This window comes from Salvelinus sp. IW2-2015, linkage group LG19 (genome assembly GCF_002910315.2).
Source record: "Salvelinus sp. IW2-2015 linkage group LG19, ASM291031v2, whole genome shotgun sequence".
Classification (NCBI taxonomy): domain Eukaryota; kingdom Metazoa; phylum Chordata; class Actinopteri; order Salmoniformes; family Salmonidae; genus Salvelinus; species Salvelinus sp. IW2-2015.
Window position 1 is genome coordinate 23,674,577 of NC_036859.1, and position 22,761 is coordinate 23,697,337.

A 22,761-nucleotide genomic window follows, 5' to 3' on the forward strand; every position below is an offset into this window, starting at 1 on the left:
AAAAAAATAAAGGGAACACTAAAATAACACATCCTAGATCTGAATGAATGAAATATTCTTATTAAATACTTTTTTCTTTACATAGTTGAATGTGCTGACAACAAAATCACACAAAATGATCAATGGAAATCAAATTTATCAACCCATGGAGGTCTGGATTTGGAGTCACACTCAAATTAAAGTGGAAAACCACACTACAGGCTGATAACTTTGATGTAATGTCCTTAAAACACGAAAATGAGGCTCAGTAGTGGGTGTGGCCTCCACGTGCCTGTATGACCTCCCTACAACACCTGGGCATGCTCCTGATGAGGTGGCGGATGGTCTCCTGAGGGATCTCCTCCCAGACCTGGACTAAAGCATCGCCCACTCCTGGACAGTCTGTGGTGGAACGTGGCTTTGGTGGATGGAGCGAGACATGATGTCCGATGTGCTCAATTGGATTCAGGTCTGGGGAACGGGCGGGCCAGTCCATAACATCAATGCCTTCTTCTTGCAGGAACTGCTGACACACTCCAGCCACATGTGGTCTTGCATTGTCTTGCATTAGGAGGAACCCAGGGCCAACCGCACCAGCATATGGTCTCACAAGGGGTTGAGGATCTCATCTCGGTACTAATGGCAGTCAGGCTACCTCTGGCGAGCACATGGGGGGCTGTGCGGCCCCCCAAAGAAATGCCACCCCACACCATGACTGACCCACCGCCAAACCGGCATGCTGGAGGATGTTGCAGCAGCAGCACGTTCTCCACGGCGTCTCCAGACTCTGCCACGTCTGTCACATGTGCTCAGTGTGAACTGCTTTCATCTGTGAAGAGCACCAGGGCGCCAGTGGCGAATTTGCCAATCTTGGTGTTCTCTGGCAAATGCCAAACGTCCTGCACGGTGTTGGGCTGTAAGCACAACCCCCACCTGTGGACGTCGGGCCCTCATACCACCCTCATGGAGTCGTTTCTGACCGTTTGAGCGACACATGCACATTTGGTGCTGCTGGAGGTCATTTGCAGGGCTCTGGCAGTGCTCCTCCCTCCTCCTCCTGCCACAAGGCGGAGGTAGCGGTCCTGCTGCTGGTTGTTGCCCTCCTACGGCCTCCTCCACGTCTCCTGATGTACTGGCCTGTCTCCTGGTAGCGCCTCCATGCTCTGGACACTACGCTGACAGACACAGCAACCTTCTTGCCACAGCTCGCATTGATGTGCCATCCTGGATGAGCTGCACTACCTGAGCCACTTGTGTGGGTTGTAGACTCCGTCTCATGCTACCACTAGAGTGAAAGCACCGCCAGCATTCAAAAGTGACCAAAACATCAGCCAGGAAGCATAGGAACTGAGAAGTGGTCTGTGGTCACCACCTGCAGAACCACTCCTTTATTGGGGGTGTCTTGCTAATGCTCATAATGTAAGTCCACTGTTGTCTATTCCATTTGCACAACAGCATGTGAAATGTATTGTCAATCAGTGTTGCTTCCTAAGTGGACAGTTTGATTTCACAGAAGTGTGATTGACTTGGAGTGACATTGTGTTGTTTAAGTGTTCCCTTTATTTTTTTGAGCAGTGTAGTTTTATTTTTAGCAGGACAACCACACAACATTTAATGCCAAAGACACACCAGAATGTTTTTCCAAGAGGTGTTGAGTGTTCAGTCTCAGTCTTGTGTTGAGTTTGCTTGAAAATCATTCCCAACCACATGTACTGAGCTTGAGCAATTTTGACAAACTTTATTTTTTAAAGGGATTACGTGTATAAAACATTAGGAACACATGCTCTTTCCATGTCAGACTGACCAGGTGAATCTATGTGGAAGCTATGATTGCTTATTGATGTCACCTTGATCCCTTACACGGAACCCAAACCGGTGGCACGTGTGCGCCATCTTGCATAAATTTATTTTGTCCCTCCACACACCAAACGCGATCACGACACGCAGGTTAAAATATCAAAACAAACTCTGAACCAATTACATTAATTTGGGGACAAGTCAAAAAGCATTAAACATTTATGGCAATTTAGCTACCTAGCTTGCACTTGCTAGCTAATTTGTCCTGGGATATAAACATTGAGTTGTTATTTTACCTGAAATGCACAAGGTCCTCTACTCTGACAATTAATCCATACATAAAACAGTCAACCGAATCGTTTCTAGTCATCTTTCCTCCTTCCAGGCCTTTTCTTCTCTTGACTTTATTGCGATTGGCAACTTTCATAAATTAGGTGCATTACCGCCACTGACCTCGTTCGTCTTTCAGTCACTCACGTGGGTATAACCAATGAGGAGATGGGAAAGACAGGACTTGCAGCGCGATCTGCATCACAAATAGAACTGACTTTAGCCCGTGACAACGCAGACACTCGTTGGCGCGCGAGCAGTGTGGGTGCAATAATTGAATAATATAGATTTCTAAATTTATTTTGCAACGCACGCGACCCGAGCGGTGTAGTCCGCCTGTTATTGATATCACCTTCAAATCAGTGTAGATAAAGGGGAGGAGACAGGTTACAAGATTTTTAAGCCTTAGTTGAGACAATTTAGACATGGATTCATTGAGGGTGAATGGGCAAAAAAAATATTTGTGCCTTTGAACAGGGTATGGTAGTAGGTGCCAGGCGCACCGGTTTGAGTGTGTCAAGAACTGCAATGCTGCTGGGTTTCACACTCAGTTTCCCGTGTGTATCAAGAATGGTCCACCACCCAAAGGACATCTAGTCAATTTGACAGAAATGTGGGAAGCATTGGAGCCAACATGGTCCAGCATCCCTGTGGAATGCTTTCGACACCTTGTAGTCTATGCCCCGATGAATTGAGGCTGTTCTGAGGGAAAACGTGAGTGCAACTCAATATTAGGACCGTGTTCCTAATATATTCCTAAACTCGGTGCATGTTGCCKTAAGAGTTGTGCAGTCGACAGAATCTTATTCAAATGGATTCACAGCTGTAATTGCTACCAAAAGTCCTTCCACCAAGTATTATCTCTGGGGTGGGAAGACATAGGCAATCAAGAAATCTTCATTTTTATACATTTAGAAAATGTTTGATCATTTCTCTTTCACTGTGAAAATGTGGAGCAGGTTGTTTAGATTGGTAGGGGGGAAAATCCAACTTAATCCCATTTTATAATAACATTAATTTTAAGGCAGTAAAATGTGTCTAAAAACCTGTGCAAGGGGTGCATAGACTTTCACTAGGCACTGTATGTGAAATATATGTTTTTCTTACTGTATTAGGTCTACTTGAATTGCCATGCATCTATTGACGGTGCTGAGAGGCAATATCTTTTATTCTGTCTAATGATAACACGGACCTATTTTTTTTCTCCAGTACTCATCTCTCATGGAACACCCCCTCTTTTTGGGTCTGTTTCAACATGTGCCTCTAAATAACATAACACTCAGAATAAAATAATATTTTGTTTCAGGATGATGTCAGTCCACCCGTTCTTGTTCTTATATTATTAGTAGTGCAGTCGCAGAAAATGTTGCATTTTGTTGGTCAGACATGTCCACACTCCTCATAACAACCTTACCTACGTAATAACTCTAGTAGCAACAAAATCTCAAATTATATATACACTGTGTATACAATCTCAGATTATAGAATACTGCAGGCACCCTCTTAATCTGGTAAAGAACATTGGTTATCTAGCCTTTTTTGGACTAACTATAGGTCCATTCTCTCATTTCCAAAGTTCATAAATGGCTCTTCCTGGAACTCCATGAACATTCAATTAATAAACCGTTGCTATATTACCCAACAGTCACGTCCTGTCCTCACAGAGTAACTGTCTGTGGCTATACTGATCAGAGATCTGTCAAGTACCATTAGTGTTGTCCACTCTAGGCTGTCTCAAATGACACCTCATTCCCTATGTAGTGCACTACTTTAGACCAGAGCCCTGATGGGTGTCATTTGATACAGTGTGTTCCAGGCAGGCGGGTGGGTCCTGATGGGCCATCCCCTCACATCCTGGCCAATGCATAACCAGCCACCATACTGCTGGTTGGCACCAAAAGACAGACCGCATGATCAAAGCACCAAGTCCTTTGTGAACTGGCCTTCCACAAGAACATCATTAGAGACAGGGTCGAGGAGAAGAAAGGCGACTATGGGGGCTGTGTTCCAATTGGCACCCTAAAAGGCTCTGGTCAAAAGTAGTGCACTATATATATTTTTTTTTAAATACGGTGCCATTTGGGACACATCCTAGGAGCTAATCCCTTTGTGTAGGTTTTTTTTCTTTGAGTGTAATGGAGGCAGGCACCAGGCCACCACAGAATTACAAGCCTGTTTCATAACTATTCTTTTATTTTCAGTGTTAAGGCCTTAATGAGTTCACATTGTTTCAGAGCACTGGAAGGAGAAGATCTAGGACGACAGTTGAAAGGAACAAGGATTGATTGAATAACTGAAGTCAAAGTTTAAGCAGCCGGGCCTCCCGAGTGGCGCAGTGGTCTAAGGCACTGCAGCGCAGTTGCTAGCTGTGCCACTAGAGATCCTGGTTCGAATCCAGGCTCTGTTGCAGCCAGCCATGACCGGGAGACCCATGGGGCGGCACACAATTGGCCCAGCATCGTCCGGGTTAGGGGAAGATTTGGCCAGCAGGGATGTCCTTGTCCCATCACGCACCACCGACTCCTGTGGCGGGCAGGGCACATGCACGATGACACGGTCGCCAGGTGTACGGTGTTTCCTCCGACCTATTGGTGTGGTTGGCTTCCGGGTTAAGTGGGCATTCTGTCACAAAGCAGTGCGGATTGGTTGGGTCGTGTTTCGGAGGACGCATGGCTCTCGGCCTTCGTCTCTCCCGAGTCCGTACGGGAGTTGCAGCGATGATACAAGACTAACTACCAATTGGATACCACGAAATTGGGGAGAAAAAAGGGGTAAAAAAAAACATTTAAGTAGCTAATTTCGTAATAGACAAATGTGTATTGTAAGGCCTTGTGTATAGGCAGAGGCAGGTGGAAAGGCAGCTAGAATGGCTAATGCTACTTTGTGATGTTGCGCCCAGCATTCAGCAGAGGTAAACAGACTGCTGCAACCTGACTGGCTGAACGCAGTGTGCAACAGCAGGAAAATGTGGTTAAGACAGTACGCACATTTTTCCCGTTTTTTTCCGGCGGCACGCCATTAAAGCTAGTTGCGGAAACCCATACCTTTGTAGCCTTCATGTTGGATGTTATGTACGAACCAGTCGTTGGAGACACGTGTATTACCAGCTGAGCACATTAAGCCTAGACAATACTGGAGATCTAGTGCCCACTAGCGGCTGCCTAGACTAATTCTGGAGCTCTATTTTAACAGTAAAATATAACAATAGCATAACTGTCTACCCAAAATGCATGACAATCACTGGATTAGGTTGCACATTCATATTTTGAATCACAACATGAAAAGATGATTAAACAACTTATTTCTTCAATAACATCTCAGTAATCTCTGGGCTCGACATTAACGCTTGTAGGCTTGCAAGAAGAAAAAAAATTGTTGGACAAGTAGATTTAAGCTGTCCGAATGGACAAGTAAAAAACAAGTTCATGCAATAATCACAATATCAAAGAATCAGGCTATTCCAATCAGAATTGGATCTAAGCATCCTCCGGATGCGATGTGTTGGGCACTGTTCTTCCAATCACTGCAGAGGGCATCGGAGCATAATTGTAGTTCTGCATTGGCAGGCATGAGTAGTCTTTCAACCATGCAGTCGTGAGACGCGTTTGAGTTCAAAGCAAGCCTAGTGTGTGCGCACATTTGTTGATATGCATTGCTCGTTAGTGAATTATTTGCTCAGTTAAAGCACATTTTGGGTCAGCAGTGTGTGCATCACCTGTGTATGTGTCAGTGCGAGTGGGCCGTTGAGAAAGAGGAGACATTGCACAGCAGGTAAAATAACGATATACTGCACAACAGACTAACTAGATGCCAATTCAAAACATTGTGTAGTTTGGCTGGTAATCTTGTTAGTTAACTATTTAGCATGCATTAATGTCATTGCCATGTCTTAAAATACCTTTCCACCGGTACTCGAGAATAACTGCAAATGGCCAGTTGGTACAGGTGCACAGTTGATGAAACCAATGCTGCATACTCCAGTAATAGAACAGTCTCAAGAGCTCAAAATTAGGTGGTCAGAAATAATTCTGACACCGTTGCTAAGCTAGGATTCTCCTCCATTCAATATTGGCCAAGTAATTCTGACAAAGTAAAAAAGAAAATCTTAGAAAAGCCTAATTTACAAGTAACTATGCTGTCAAGATCTACCCTGAACACTGAATATTTTAGCCTTACAAAAAGACAAACATGTGTTAGTCATTAGCTACACCGCCCACCTCAGCCATTTGATCCCTGGTTCATTGAATGAGTGAATTATTTCATAAAGACATAACAAGTATTTGGTTTTGATTGTAATGCTGCAGGGTGGAAAACCATTCTCCAGGAGAGCTACTGGGTGTGCAGGCTTTTGCTCCAGCCCTGCTCAAACACATTGTAAAAAAAATAAAAAATTATTATCACTGGACGATGGATGGCTCCTGGTCTCTGATACCATGAATTATATCTCCTGCCGTTGTGGCCTTGAGCAAGGTACTTAACTGCACTGATGGGCTACTGTATAAAACACGTAATCCGTCAACCCACCATCTGGAGAGCTACTGGCTTTGATACTGGCTTTGATCCAACCCTGCTCATCAAACACAAGTCTGCTTATCAAGGTCCTGTTGAGCAGCTGATTTATGAATGTTATTTTGTGAAGTGGTTCCTTCCGTCAACCAACAATTTTCATGCTGTTACAGATCATTTTTTTAGGGGGGGGGGGGGGGGGGGCGACAAGTGACTTGAGCTTTCAGACAAGTAAATTGATCCTAAAAAGTTATATAAGATGATACAACCAAATCACGGGATGCTGCAACCAACTGAAAAACTTAGTGGTACCAGTGCCACCAGCGGAAAACATTGGTCTGGAGCCCTGGGCCAGATCAATACACATTTGCTAGCTGAGCTACCTTCCTTTTGTCATAGTAGTTTATTAACTTTGGTTTGTGTAATCTTCACATCTTTCAAACCCCATGACAGACACACAGTTACTTACCAAGATAAAGTGAGGCGTTCTCTTTCTTGACGTTGTCGTCCAGGTAGGTGGGTCCCAGGGTGTAGATGGGCGTTGACCCCATACCCACCAGGATCTGTGCTATGATGAATAGGGCCACGTACAGGTTGTGTTCATTACCCTCTTGGTCTCTGGGGCAGGAGGACAAATCCAGGAAGTCCTTGCCACTGCCGTTGTTGTTCATACACAGGCCTTCATTGCCCCGTGATGAGTTCACCTCCAGGATTTGGTACGGAGGGGAGATGAAGTGAGGCAAGGAGAAGAGTGCTGCTCCGACGGCTATAAACACTGCACCCACGGCCAACCATCTGGGCCTCTGCCCTCGGCCTCCGAAGTAACTGATGAAAACCACCACCAGCAGACTACCTATGTCAAAGCAGCTGACGAGCAGACCAGACTCAGAGCTCCGGAGGCTGTACCTCTTCTCTATGGTGGTGATTACACTGCTAAGGTAGCCAGACACCATCAGTGACTGGAAAAATGTCAGGTAGCACATGCAGCATAAAAAACAGCGTGAGTCTTCGAGAATCACACTCATGTATTTCCTAGTGGGTAAACGCATCAGGGGTAGTCTCGAGGCAATGAAGCCTTGCCTCGTAGGATTTTTACACCTGGGTTTGCTGACCTGCGTCTCTGTGTTAATTGAACGACTCATCCCCACCACACTAGACCTGGAAGGGGAATAGTTAACATTAGTCCTGGTGGGGGATTCAGGTAAAGGTTGGTTCAGGTTGATCCTCTGTGAGAGTTGGATGAATTCAGTACTCTTGTCCTCCGTTATTGACACCTGTTGCTGCATAGACTTAGTCAACAAGGCCTTGCTTTGCTGGCCTGAGTCATTCAGAGAGGGCAAACTTTTGGACTTGAAGTTAGTCCCAGCAGGGTCCTGATTTTGACTCAACTCATGATCCATTTGAAGGTGTTCTGACAGTTCATTCCCTGTCTCTTTGTGGTCACCGGAAGCCATTGTGTTTTGTGGTTGTTGAGCTGGCTGAATTCACAAGTGTAGGTTTAAAAGTCCAATCACTGCATTTCTGACACCACTTACACTATAATATACACATTTCATCCAGTAAAAAAATAAGATTCAGGCTGCAAGCCAGGCCCAATAAAATTGAGAAAATATGGGCATATGGTTTCTGCATTGGCTTATCAGTGTTGCTGTAAGCAGCACTGCCTCTGTTTATCTCGCAAACACTTGTGCTCTGCCAGCATGTGATTCTGAGCTCGAGGCCGCTAGTTTCGTTGACTCTCATGCCGTCAGCTAGCTAGATATGCTGCAGGATCTCACCATCACTACTTGGCAGGTGGTGGAGGATGTTGGTGTTTTGAGTCAAGCAGAAAGAAAATGGCAGACAGTGGTGTTGACATGGTTCCCTTGTTATCACCTTCAATTAAGAAAAAAAAGATACATTTCACACATATTGAATGTTTTCACCTCCCTCCATACCCTCTAGTTAGATGTCATCATTGTCAAACTGTATAGGATTAGGGTTCCCACACTGCCATTTTTTTTCATGTTACAGCACTTGTTTAGAGGACAACCAACCACCTGTTCTAATTAGCCATCAACGCGTCTCCGAACATCGATGAGTAACGAAAGGAAAACGCCAGAATAGTGTTGTAAATGAAACCGTATTTAGCAAGTGTATATTTTGCATTTGTGAAATTATTTTTATGTGAAAATATGTTTATGTTTCCAAAACCATATCGCAAGTGAGGATCATTGACGTTTATAAACGTTAAAACAGAGTGTCGGGATTGTAGTTCACATGGAGCCAGATTAGCTACACCAGATAATGTGATTGAACCAAATATTTTTTTGTATCGATTACTGAGAGTTACAGGTTAGGTACCGTTTAGTGTTGCAGATCATTTTTTTAAACCAACCTTAACGATACCATCTTTATTCTCGATTAGGCCAAACATTCATTTTCTAAAATGTTACAGGTGGTGCGTTTGAATTTAGAAAATGCTCCGTTAAAATAATTGTTTTGCTCCATTTAGTAATCCAACAATGTGTACACCGCCATCTTGTCAATTTTAAATATTGAGTGAGTTATATTACGCTGGCCCCGGTTGAACAGGGCAATGGCCCGTAACATCATTGGGCGAAAGAGGAGGCGCGCCCTTCTCAAATCAAACAGTAAATCTACACCAATCGGACATGTTGTCAACAAGGCAGCATGGTGATCATCCAGAAACATACATTTTCATTGGGAAGGCAGATAAAGGGTTTTATATCAAAAGCAATCATTTCTGGATGTGAAAAGGCAGAATCCTGCTTATCACTTCACGTGCATAATTACATCGCTTTTGTTTTGAGTCAACTTCGCCATCGCCAGAGCGGGGCACCTGGCTCACGCCGGGAGTCTGCTCAGTTCCAAAACTAATGCAAATCACTTTTCACCCGCTCCAAACTCCTCCCAACGGGGTAACCCGGTCCAGATAGACTAAAATCTCTCAATGATAGAGACAAACCCCAAAGTGCGGCATGTCATTATGACACTTACCTGTCTAAATAGAACGAGAAAATATTTTAAAGACAAGATAGCAGCGTACACATTGTAGGGTTTCTTTATTGAACAAAACAATTATTTTTACTTTAATAATGGAGCATTTTCTAAATTCAAACACCACTGGCAATTGGACACGGACGTTTTAGATAACGTTACATGTTTGGCCAAATCGAGAACGAAGATAGCTAGCATCGCCAAATTAAGGTTGGTCGAAATTGAGCTGTTACACCAAACAGTAACCTGTAACTCCTAGTAATGGATAYCAAAAATATTTCTTAAATCACATTATCTGGTGTAACAATCTTTAGCTATAGCCAGCTGTGGTCGATACGTCCAGCTGAGAACCCAGAGCAGGGTAAACTGTAAACCCTTGGCTTCTCCAAAGGCAACGTTAACGAGTAGGTAGGTAGGTACTGGAACTACCAGTACCTAGACATGAAGACGAACTAATTAAACCAGTCTTGACATTGAATAAAAACGGACATGTTACTAAAAAACGGTGACCGGCTAGTTAGGATTTACCGACGTGATCCTGTTTTCAATTACAATCCCCTCAGAGTAGGCATAGCCTACCGTTACGCTAACTAACTAAAACCGCGGCTAGCTCGGGTGAACGGCTGATGATCTGCTGGTGGCAGGCTTGTAGCTCGCGTTGTAGCTATGAATGAAAACATTTAACGTTGGCTAACAAAATGTACTTACCAACCTGACGATTTTAAGCAATATCAGGGCCCTTAATTCCTACGAAAATCCCATTTGACGGCCGTTATCAAATTGCACCAGATAAAACCATCGTCATCCTATACCGTAGAAAGCTGTACATTATAACCCTCTCACTGAAGAACATCTAAGATGTTTACCACAACCCAGGTTATAGGCTTCTGCAGCGTCCGACTGAGTGAGCCACCTTATTGGTTCGATTTTACTGGGGCGGAAGTGTCGTCGGGAGGGAGAGGGGGGACTTGCCCCTAAAAACCAATCTAGAATCAGCTTATTGTACAAAGCCCAGTACTTGACCATACAGCTGTTAATGGTCACTGCAGACTTGTGATCACTTGTCGGTTTGCTCCTGCATCTGGCACCTGCCAGTGAAAACATCCTCTCAGTTCATGCGTGACTTTGTTGCATTCGGAAACATGTTCACTTCGTACAATTTAAAAAAAATACTGATATAGTAGCATTTACCAGCTTTACTTGATGGCAGGTCATTTCCAGTGGTGTAAATTAAAAAATACTTTAAAGTAATACTTAGTTTTGTTGGGTATCTGTGCTTGGATGGCCCAACCATTTGGTGATGTACAGTACCAGTCAAAAGTTTGGAGACAGCTACTCATTCAAGGGTTTTTCTTTATTTTTACTATTTTCTACGTTGTAGAATAATAGTGAAGGCATCAAAACTATGAAATAACACATATGGAATCATGTAGTAACCAAAAAAGTGTTTTAAAAAATCAAAATATATTTTAGATGAGATTCTTCAAAGTCGCCACCCTTTGCCTTGATGACAGCTTTGCACACTCTTGGCATTCTCTCAACCAGCTTCATGAGGTAGTCACCTGGAATGCATCTCAATTAACAGGTGTGCCTTGTTAAAAGTTAATTTGTGGAATTTCTTTCCTTCTTAATGCTTTTGAGCCAATCAGTTGTGACAAGGTATGGTTGGTATACAGAAGACAGCCCTATTTGGTAAAAGACCAAGTCCATATTATGGCAAGAACAGCTCAAATCAGCAAAGAGAAACGACAGTCCATCATTACTTTAAGACATTAAGGTCAGTCAATACAGAACATTTCAAGAACTTTGAAAGTTTCTTAAACTGCAGTCGCAAAAACCGTCAAGCGCTATGATGAAACTGGCTCTCATGAGGACGGCCACAGGAAAGGAAGACCCAGAGTTACCTCTAATGAATTTACCCTCTGCAGTAGTTACCAGCCTCAGAAATCGGCTAGTAACTGCACCTCAGATTGCAGCCCAAATGGTCAAATTGCTGCGAAGAAACCACACCAGTAAGAAGAGACTTGCTTGGGCCAAGAAACACGAGCAATGGACATTAGACTGGTGGTAATTTGTCCTTTGGTCTGATGAGTCCAAATATTTGGTTCCAACCGCCGTGTCTTTGTGAGACGCAGAGTAGGTGAACGGATGATCTCRGCATGTATGTGTGGTTCCCACCGTGAAGCGTGGAGGAGGTGGTGTGATGGTGGTTTGCTGGTGACACTGTCAGCGATTTATTTAGAATTCAAGGCACACGTAACCAGCATGGCTACCACAGCATTCTGCAGAGATACGTCATCCCATTTAGTTTGCGCTTAGTGGGACAATCATTTGTTTTTCATCAGGACAATGACCCAACACACCTCCAGGCTGTGTAAGCGCTATTTGACCAATAAGGAGAGTGATGCATCAGATGACCTGGCCTCCACAATCACCCAACTTTTTGGGATGAGTTGGAGCGCAGAGTGAAGGAAAAGCAGCCAACAAGTGCTCAGCATATGTGGGATCTCCGTCAAGACTGTTGAAGCATTCCAGGTGACCACCTCATGAAGCTAGTTAAGAGAATGCCAGGAGTGTGCAGTGTGGCTACTTTGAAAAATATTTTGATTTGTTTAACACTTTTTTGGTTTCATAGTGAAGACAAACTATTATTCTACAATGTAGAAACATTTTTTTTTTAAACATTGTGTCCAAACTTCACTTGTACGTCAAACACAAATAAATGTATTCATTCAAGATCTATGATAACCTTAAATTGGGGTAGTATTTCAACTGTTTGGAAATATTAAACTTGTCAAACTTTACATTAAGTTGCAACGATACCATGTAACACATGCACAGTATCTTACAGTTAGTTGTACGTTTGGCTAACTGATTTTATAATTTGTTCAGTCTTATTACAATTCAGTTTTATGTGGTTCCGTGTACAACTGAATAATTACATTCTGGAAACCTTAGTTAAATGTCTTACCAAACTGTCAACCATGTGTCTTTTATGGGACAGTGACATGAATTGTAGACCAAGTCAATCAGTAATTACACGTCAATCAACAATAAAAAATAATTTATTTACAATGACATAAATCATAAATTAGCAAGCAGCATTGGCAAATGCAATATTAGTCAACAGCTTGCATAAGGTGTAAATAAAACTTTTTACATAAATGCTCCCACTCTGGATAAACATTGATGCAGGTGAACAGTGATATTTAATATGAACATCACACCTCGAAAAACATCTCTGAACTGCAACACTGAGCTTTCTACACAAAAACTCATGTTTTACAATATTGCTTTGATTTACCATTGTTTACATACTCATCTTAAAGTCAAAATATGAAACAATTGTACAAATAATAATAATAAAACCCACTGATCACAAATAAAATGTGGGGAAAAGAAAAATCTGAAAACCAACTGGAAAAAAAACAGGGGTGTAGTAGTCTAACCATAGCACAAGTACATTGTCTGCATCTGAAATGGCACCCTATTCCCTATATTCCCTAGAGGCCCTGCTCAAAAGTAGTGCACTATATATAGTGAATAGGGTGCCACTTCAGGTACGGCCACTGAGTAACAATGCACTCTTCAGTATTGTCACTTCACTATACATATATGATACAACTTTCAACTTCACAGCAATACACATGACAGAAAAACAGATCTAAGGCATTATGCTAGGTCTTTAGCATGTTAAGGTACTTGCATGTAATATTTACCAATTGATCAAATAGCAAACTATAAATTAATAACACATTTTACAAAATAAATGTCTTGATCAGTCAGAATTGAAGACAAAAAGCAATTCAATTCAACCAAACTTTGTGAGTTATATTTGTATGCAAACTCTTTCCTTAAAACTTGTCATCATGATTGCCAAAATGCATGCCTTACAAAAGGCTGTTAACACAGTAACACTTCATGGCTTAAGTTTATTTTAAAAGGTAGTAATAACATCTTTGGATTTGCAATGAGAGCAGTGCATCGTTCTAGAATTACTTTTCTTGAATATATATATATATATATATATCAGAGCATCCTAATCTTCAAACTTTGCTGAACTCTTTAATAATGCCTTGTTTAGGAAAATTTGTAATTAATTGGGAGAAATTGGCCATCACAAAAAAAAAAAAATATCCTTTGCATCGTCAGAGTGACATCATAATAACCAGTGCAAACCTACAAAATAGATATTTTCTGGCCACACATTTTTAAACACATGATTATGTGAGCCCAACTTCATTTCAGTGTTTGCAGACAATTTGGAATTTTCACATTCTACAATTTTTTAAAATAAATTCTATGAGTTCATATTTGCTATGTGCTTACAGATGATAAACAAAAATGGGAATAGTACAGGAATATGGCTTGAAAAATACATATTACCTGTTCATTTTACACTTCCAGCTTTTTTATAGGGCAGCACACAAAATCAGCACAGTCAGAGCACCCTAAAGTATTCAGTTATGCCTGTTGGTAGGTCTGTCCATTCCTTTCATTGTAATGAGGTCGAGGTGAAGTGCAAGGAAAAATCCTTACGCAAATTGGTTGAAACCCTGATAAACAGTCCTTTGTTAGTTAATCCAACACAAACGGTATGACTGTGAAGTCATATTTCAGTGGTCGTAACACCAGGCGAGAGAGAAAAAAAKCCATCTTAATTAATTAATCTATACTGTAATATATACAAACTATGAACATTCACCTTCATACATATCGCAGCAGGAGGATTCATTTGACAATTTCATCTGAAACTACAGGACCTAAAATATGTAATTCAAATAGACACAATAAGGTACCATTAAGGGATACTTGTTAAGAAACTTAACCCTTGCCCCCTTTTTACAGTTTCATACAAAGAAAGTTTCTCAAGTTTAAAAACTATAAATACCTGTAAAACATTTATTTTATAAACCTTTCAAGTGACTACTTTAGTCAGGCTTTACAATGTAACCATTCAAAATCAACATCATTGTATAGTTTATGCTCTTCAAACCATTTCTAATATCACTTATTTAATTTTTGAAATCATGTGATATAATTTTGTCTCACACCTGTGCATACAAAGAAACGATCAGACAAATAAAATATTGTTATTAAGAAAATACCTAAAAAGAGGAGTAGAGAGCATTTTCAGAGGGGAGCCATAGTCTGCGTTCTATCCCCTGAAATGAATACATTTATCTGACCAGATGCCTGCTGACAGGATCAGTTTTGCTTCTATATTGTGTGAGTATGAGTCCATTATATATATATATATATATACACACACATACATACGTGTGTGTGTGTGTGTGTGTGCAAGTGTCTGTGTGTGTGTGTGTGTGTCTGCGTGTAGCCTATTTGGGAAGGACCTAAGTCACACTAAGGTGAATGCAGTTGGTTGGTTCAGGGAGAACTGCAGGAGAAGTTGGTTGGTTGGATGCCAGTGTTTTCATTGGGTGTTGACCTTTTGTAAACCGCGTTGTCCAACAATAGACCGGGGTCAGCAATAGTTCTGAAAAAGAAAATGTTTCTTTGATTTAAACAAGGCAACATTTCAGTTGATTACTATACTGCCCCCCTTAGGCCAATCAGTGTAATATTGTAAATGCCAGATCTCTATGGCAAGACACATCATTCACCCAAGTTTAGTCAAAATCGGGCCAGTGGTGTCAGATATCACATCTAACTAACATAGGACCGGACAGAGACAGATCCAGTCTCCCACCCGARTTCATTGTGGGGGACAAAAGGGCAGAATTTAGTGAAATACGACTGACAACATTCTAAAAGAGACACATTATAAGGACATGGGAAGAAGGCCCTCATTGACAAATCGGTGCGGTCTGTTTTGATGTGTAAACGTTTTTAAATACACTAATCCCTAATGTTGGGCAGACAACAACAGAAGATGAAACGTTACTCACTGGAGTTGCGTCACTTTGTGTTAACATGTCAATTCCAGCCAACTGGTCTAGAATGATGCTATCCCTTCATCTCAAGGCATTATCATGATTCACCTGTGGTAGTAGGAACACCCAAAGACTTGTTTGATGTTCCACTACATCACCACACTACAGCTGCCTCCCAAACGGTACCCTATTCCTTATACAGTGCCTTTGGAAAGAAAATCAGACCGCTTGACTTTTCCCACATTTTGTTTCGTTTCAGCTTTATTCTAAAATGGATTAAATAAAACAATTTCGTCAGCAATCTACACACAATACCCCATAATAAAGCCCTTTGTGCAGAAAAACTCATTCTGATTGGCTGGGCCCTGGCTCCCCAATGGGTGGGCCTGGCTCCCAAGTGGGTTGGCCTATGCCCTCCCAGGCCAGCCCAGCCCCTGCTCAGTCATGTGAAATCCATAGATAAGGGCCTAATTAATTAATTAATTAATTAATATTGACTGACTGACTTCCTTACAGGAACTGTAACTCAGTAAATCTTTGAAAATGTTGCATTTATATTTTTGTTCAGTGTATTTCCTGTTACCAAGTCATTTACGGTTGATATACCTTTAGTTTTTCCATGTGGACCAATTTATCTGTGAATTCTGAAAGGTTATCCAAGGATTGTTTCATAAGGATGTGGTTTTAGAGAGTGATATTGGTTCTTGTAGAATACGTTTCATATTGTTGTAGTGTTCTTAACTATGAAGTTGTTAATGTTCTTAGCTTTATCCTTTGAAAATAGACACGTACAAATATTCTGGGGATGAGCATGCACATCTTCAATATGTACCCATTGTTCCTCTTTAGTGAATTTAACTATATGCCGCAAGTAAAAGCTTTGGTTAGCAAGTTGATACAATTCCAAGTCTGGAAGGTTAAAACCACCCTTAGATTTAAGAAGCGGTTCAATTGCCAGTGCAAATAGGAGGGGGGAGAGGGGACATCCCTGTCGTGCCCATTTCTAAAGCAATTTAATCAGATAATGTATTACAGTTGAAGTCGGAAGTTTACATACACCTTAGCCAAATACATTTAAACTCAGTTTCACAATTCCTGACATTTAATCCTAGTAAAAATTCCCTGTCTTAGGTCAGTTAGGATCACCACTTTATTTTAATGTGAAATGTCAGAATAATAGTAGAGAGAATGATTTATTTCAGCTTTTATTTCTTTCTTTTGTCACATTCCCAGTGGGTCAGAAGTTTACATACACTCAATTATTATTTGATAGCATTGCATTTAAATTGTTTAACTTGGGTCAAATGTTTCGGGTAGCCTTCCACAAGCTTCCCACAACAAGTTGGGTGAATTTTGGCCCATTCCCCCTGACAGAGCTGGTGTAACGGAGTCAGGTTTGTAGGCCTCCTTGCTCGCACACGCTTTTTCAGTTCTGCCCACACATTTTCTATGGGATTGAGGTCAGGGCTTTGTGATGGCCACTCCAATACCTTGACTTTGTTGTCCTTAACTTCTTGACGCTAGGGGTCAGATTTATTTTATTTTTGAATAACGTTCCSAAGGTAAACCGACTATTTCTCAGGTCGAGATCGTAGAATATGCATATAATTTACAGATTAGGATAGGAAACACTCCAAAGTTTACAAAACTGTCAAAATATTGTCTGTGAGTATAACAAAACTGATTTTGCAGGCGAAAACCTGAGGAAATCTAACCCGGAAGTGATTTTTCTTTTAAAATCTGTGTTTCATTGCCCGTCTTTCTTCCATTTAAAGGGGTATCAACCAGATTCCTTTTCCAATGGCTTCCTCAGGCTGTGACCAGGCTTTAGACATAGTTTCAGGCTTTTATTTAGAAAAATTAGCGAGATTTTTCAAAATTAGTCAGGTGTCCTTTGATTAGTTCCTGCGCACGAGAGGGGTAGCTCTCCATTTTCTTTCTCTCTTTTATTGAATAGGTTACGGTCGAAATATTATCAATTATGTTTGTTAAAAACAACCTGAGGATTGATTATAAAAAACATTTGACATGTTTCTACGAACATTACGGATACTTTTTGTAATTTTCGTCGAACGGAACGAGGCTGTCGTTTTCTGAACATAACGCGCAACCCAAATGGCGTTTTTTTGTTATAAAAGTAATATTTATCGAACAAAAAGAACATTTATTGTGTAACTGGGAGTCTCGTGAGTGCAAACATCCGAAGATTATCAAWGGTAAGCGATTAATTTTTATTGCTTTGCTGACTTTCGTGACCATGCTAATTTGGGGCTAGCTGTTCTAGCATTGATTGATACACTCACAAAAGCTTGGATTGCTTTCGCTGTAAAGCATATTTTCAAAATCTGACACGATAGGTGGCTTAACAACAAGCTGTATATTTCACTTGTGATTGCATGATTATAAATATTTTGTCATATTTGGCGCCCTGCAATTCAGCGGTTGTTTAGGAAAATGATCCCGCTAAAGGGATCCGTAGCGCAGAGAGGTTAAGCCATTTTGCCACAGCTTTGGAAGTATGCTTGGGGTCATTGTCCATTTAGAAGACCCATTTGGAACCAGCTTTAACTTCCTGACTGATGTCTTGAGATGTTGCTTCAATATATCCACATAATAGATGGCATCATGAGAAGGGGTAATTTTGTGAAGTGCACCAGTCCCTCCTGCAGCAAAGCACCCCCACAACATGATGCTGCCACCCCCGTGCTTCACGGTTGGGAGGGTGTTCTTCGGCTTGCAAGCATCCCCCTTTTTCCTCCAAACATAACGATGGTCATTATGGCCAAACAGTTCTATTTTTGTTTCATCAGACCAAGGACATTTCTCCAAAAAGTACGATATTTGTCCCCATGTGCAGTTGCAAACCGTAGTCTGGCTTTTTTATGGCGGTTTTGGAGCAGTGGCTTCTTCCTGGCTGAGCGGCCTTTCAGGTTATGTTGATATAGGACTCATTTTTACTGTGGATATAGATATTTTTGTACCTGTTTCCTCCAGCATCTTCACAAGGTCCTTTGCTGTTGTTCTGGGATTGATTTGCACTTTTTGCACCAAAGTTCGTTCATCTCTAGGAGACAGAACGCGTCTCCTTCCTGAGCGGTATGACGGCTGCGTGGTCCCATGGTGTTTATACTTGCATACTATTGTTCGTACAGATGATAGTGGTATCTTCAGGTATTTGTAAATTGTTCCCGAGGATGAACCAGACTTGTGGAGGTCTACAATTGTTTTGCTGAGGTCTTGGCTGATTTCTTTTGATTTTCCCATGATGTCAAGCAAAGAGGCACTGAGTTTGAAGGTAGGCCTTGAAATACATCCACAGGTACACCTCCAATTGACTCAAATGATGTAAATTAGCCTATCAGAAGCTTTTAAAGCCATGACATAATTTTCTGTAATTTTCCAAGCTGTTTTTTTTTTGCCCTTTTTTCTCTCCAATTTTGTGGTATCCAATAGGTAGTAGTTAGTCTTGTSTCATCGCTGCAACTCCCGTAAGGACTCGGGAGAGGCGAAGGTCGAGAGCCATGCGTCCTCCGAAACGCAACCCAACCTAGCCGCACTGCTTCTTGACACAATGCACATCCAACCCGGAAGCCAGCCGCACCAATGTGTCAGGGGAAACACTGTACACCTGGCGACCTGGTCAGCGTGCACTGCGCCCGGCCTGCCACAGGAGTCGCTAGTGCGCGATGAGACAAGGATATCCCTACCGGCCAAACCCTCCCTAACCCGGATGACGCTGGGCCAATTGTGTGACGCCCCATGGACCTCCCGGTCGCGGCCGGCTGCGACAGAGCCTGGGCTCGAACCCAGAATCTCTGGTGATGCAGTGCCTTAGACCACTGCGCCACCCGGGAGGCCCAGGCACAGTCAACTTGTGTATGTAAACTTCTGACCCACTGGAATTGTGATACAGTGAATTATAGGTGAAATAATCTGTCTGTAAACAATTGTTGGAAAAATGACTTCTGTCATGCACAAAGTAGATGTCCTAACCGACTTGCCAAAGCTATAGTTTGTTAACAAGAAATTTGTGGAGTGGTTGATAACGAGTTAATGACTCAAACCTAAGTGCATGCATGTAAACTTCCGACTTCAACTGTATTTGTGTATATTTTTGCTTAGGGACAATTATACAATGTTTTTATTAAATATATTATTTCAGATGGAAAGTTGAAAGCTTCCAAAGTTTTGAATAGAAAAGGCCATTCAAGACAGTCGAAAGCCTTTTTGGCATCAACAGCCATTATTGATAAATCTGTATATCTTTTTGTTGTTGTTGTGTATTGTATTAAACTGACATTAAAATGTTCTTTAAAATTAAAATGTTCTTGTTTGTGTCTATTTTTAATAATTCCTGTTTGATAAATGTGTATCAAGTCTGGGAAGACTTGCCATTCTATTGCTTGTAAGTTTTGTTATTATTTTGTCACAATTTATTAAACTTATGGGTTTATAATCAGCAGGGGACTACAGATTTTCCTGGTTTTAATATAATTGAAATAACTTTTTGATACATGGAACTAGGAAGCACTGAGTTGAGTGTTGTGTAAATAGGGAGGCTACTTTGTCCCAAAATGTTGAATAGATTTCCATGGGAAAGCCATCCATTTCTGGTGCTTTTTTCCATGCAAATGTTTTAACAGTTTCTAATATTTCTTCTTGAATAATCTCTGTTTTTAGTGATGATACTTTTTCTGTTGATAACTGCTTCAGAATTGTTGAGTCTAAGAAGGCTATAGGATCCATCCAACTGTTTAATGTTGATTCATATACATTTTCATTGAAGATTTTAAAATGGTCAAAATCACGTTGTTTCTAAATACAGAGTTTATATCTTTTAAAATTCTAACTGGTTTAGCATGTATTTGTTTTGTGAGAGGTGAGAGATATTTTACAGCTTTATTTGCCATTAAGTAGTATTCTTTATTTGAGTTTAACCTGTAGTTGTTGGCTCTCTTCAAAAGTAAAAGATCGTAGTTATGAAATTGTATTTTCCTTCTTTAGCTTGTAAAGATTATTTATTGGCTTTTTCTAAGATGGTGTTCTTTTTTTCTTTCATTTTAATTTCTAAATCAGATTTAACTTTAGTTTCTCTAAATGATAAAGAGAAACTAAAGTACACAAATGAGTGGGTGGAACTTGAACTGGACACACACACCTGCTCAGGCTCCATGGAAGACAGGCTTCCTGTAGGCATGGTGATCTGGCCTGCTGACACTTGGTTCATGTTGTTCATGCTGCCGTTGGCGTTGGAGGCCATGGAGACACCCTGTATGTTCAGGTTTGTGCCGGTGTACATTCCACCATTAGACTGTTGGGGCATGTACTGCTGAGATTGAGACTGTTGTGTGAACATGCTGAAACATAGCATGGAAATCAAAAGGTACATGTTCAATCACAGATTTTACCACAGGTTGATGAAAATGTGTATCATGAGAGCATACTGGATATATCCTACAGACAGTGTAGATTCATGCAGAATCAAAACATAAGTCTATGATCATAACCATGACAACTAAATACAAAGGTTAGCAGTAGGGTTGCAACCTGGATGAAGAATTACATATTTCTGTTAATTTCCTCCTGATTCAGGGAATCATCCAACCAGGACTTCCTGGAAACCCTTTCTGAAGTTACTTGAATTTTGCAACCAAAAGGCTTCTTAACAGCTTCTACCCCCAAGCCATAAGACTCCTGAACAGCTAATCAAATGACTACTCAAACTATTTGCATTGTCCCCCCCCCCCCTTTTTACACTGCTGCTACTCTCTGGTTATTATCTATGCATAGTTATTTTAACACTTTAGATCCCGAGTGGCGCAGCGGTCTAACTCACTGCATCTCAGTGCTTGAGGCGTCACTACAGACACCCTGGATCGAATCCAGGCTGTATCACATCCGGCCGGGATTGGGAGTCCCATAGGGCGGCGCACATTTGGCCCAGCATCGTTTGGGTTTGGCCGGGGAAGGCAGTCATTGTAAATAAGAATTTGTTCTTAACTGACTTGCCTAGTTAAATAAAGGTTAAATAAAAATTTGACGCATGTGATAAAATTTGATTTTGATCAAAGATCCAGTTAGAGCTGCCAGTCAGTCTCACCTGTTTCCTGACATGTTGCCCTGAGGCCAGCCGTTCATCTCAGAGGAGGGCTGGTAGGAGGAGTTGGCCTGGGCCTGCTGTTGCATCATGGGGCTCTGGGCGTGACTCARGCGGGGGGACATGAGGGGGCTCTGGGGGGTGGTGGCTCCTGTGAAGCCTGCGTCCTGCTGCTGCTGGTTTATACCTGACAGGACCAGGGAGGAGACATTTGTTATCAGTACTGAGGGGTGGAGAGTACAGTAGACGTTACCTTAACATTCATTTCATTGTCAAGCTAAAATTGCTTGAATGCCAGTCTTTTTTCCACCATTCCAACTGCTTGACATTCAACGTCATGCCATGTTTGGCTTGTGGGTTCATTCCCCACGGGGGGACCAGGATGAATATGTATGAACTTTCCAATTTGTAAGTCGCTCTGGATAAGAGCGTCTGCTAAATGACTTAAATGTAAATGTAAAATGTTGACAATGACAGAAATGGAATTGCCAAAAGCACAAATAGATGTGGGACCAGGCTAAAGATAAGCTATGTGTTGTAGTTGACTACTGCAGATATGTTAATGAAGAAACAGAAATACATGAAGAGCCAAAGTAAAGTAAAGTACATGCAGTTGGGCAAAAACGTTGCACAATCAAATCTACACAGTCACATAAATGGGTAAGAGAAGGAGAAGAAAAATATGAAAATTCTACAGCTCAGCCACCACCAACGTCTTTGTGAACACCAACATGAAGCAATCTGATAATGCTATTGGTAATTCTTATCCCTGTATCATATTTAATGGATTGTTTTGACTAACATGACAGAGACAATGAGTTGTTAATACTATGGATCACAAGTCCTCTGATATCTTTAGGTAGATATACCTGTGAGATTACATGAGGCATACACTACCAGTCCAAAGTTTTAGAACACCTACTCAGTCAAGGGTTTTTCTTTATTTTGACTTTCCAACATTGTAGAATAATAGTGAAGACATCAAAACTATGAAATAACACATATGGAATCATGTAGTAACTAAAAAACAGTGTTAAACAAATCAAAATATATTTATATTTGAGATTCTTCAAATAGCCACCCATTGCCTTGATGACAGKTTTGCAAACGCTTGGCATTCTCTCAACCAGCTTCACCTGGAATGCTTTTCCAACAGTC

General features: G+C 41.3%; 2 protein-coding genes across 10 annotated transcripts in view; both read right to left on the bottom strand.

The window, feature by feature from the left end:
- LOC111979455 (solute carrier organic anion transporter family member 5A1) overlaps positions 1-10,497 on the bottom strand; it is a 32,275-nt gene extending 21,778 nt beyond the window's left edge. Inside the window, exons 1-2 of one of the 4 annotated variants that reach the window (XM_024010007.3) lie at positions 10,325-10,497; positions 7,082-8,487 (exon numbers count right to left, since the gene is read on the bottom strand). In XM_024010007.3, coding sequence (XP_023865775.1) covers positions 7,082-8,066 — 985 coding nt within the window. In that variant the 5' untranslated portion in view covers positions 8,067-8,487; positions 10,325-10,497. Of the gene's footprint in view, positions 1-5,150; positions 5,349-7,081; positions 8,488-8,989; positions 9,134-10,320 lie in introns of those variants that run through there. The other 3 variants (XM_024010006.3, XM_024010008.3, XM_024010009.3) reach the window with 3 other exon arrangements.
- Positions 10,498-12,659: 2,162 nt separating this feature from the next.
- The window catches only part of LOC111979184 (nuclear receptor coactivator 2), a 70,995-nt gene continuing 60,893 nt past the window's right edge, over positions 12,660-22,761 (bottom strand). For all 6 annotated transcript variants that reach the window (XM_024009538.2, XM_024009542.2, XM_024009540.2 and 3 more), the window contains 3 exons: positions 21,607-21,790; positions 20,665-20,863; positions 12,660-15,109 (listed from right to left, as the gene is read on the bottom strand). In XM_024009538.2, the coding sequence (XP_023865306.1) occupies positions 15,098-15,109; positions 20,665-20,863; positions 21,607-21,790 (395 nt within the window). In that variant the 3' untranslated portion in view covers positions 12,660-15,097. The remainder of the gene's footprint in view (positions 15,110-20,664; positions 20,864-21,606; positions 21,791-22,761) is intronic.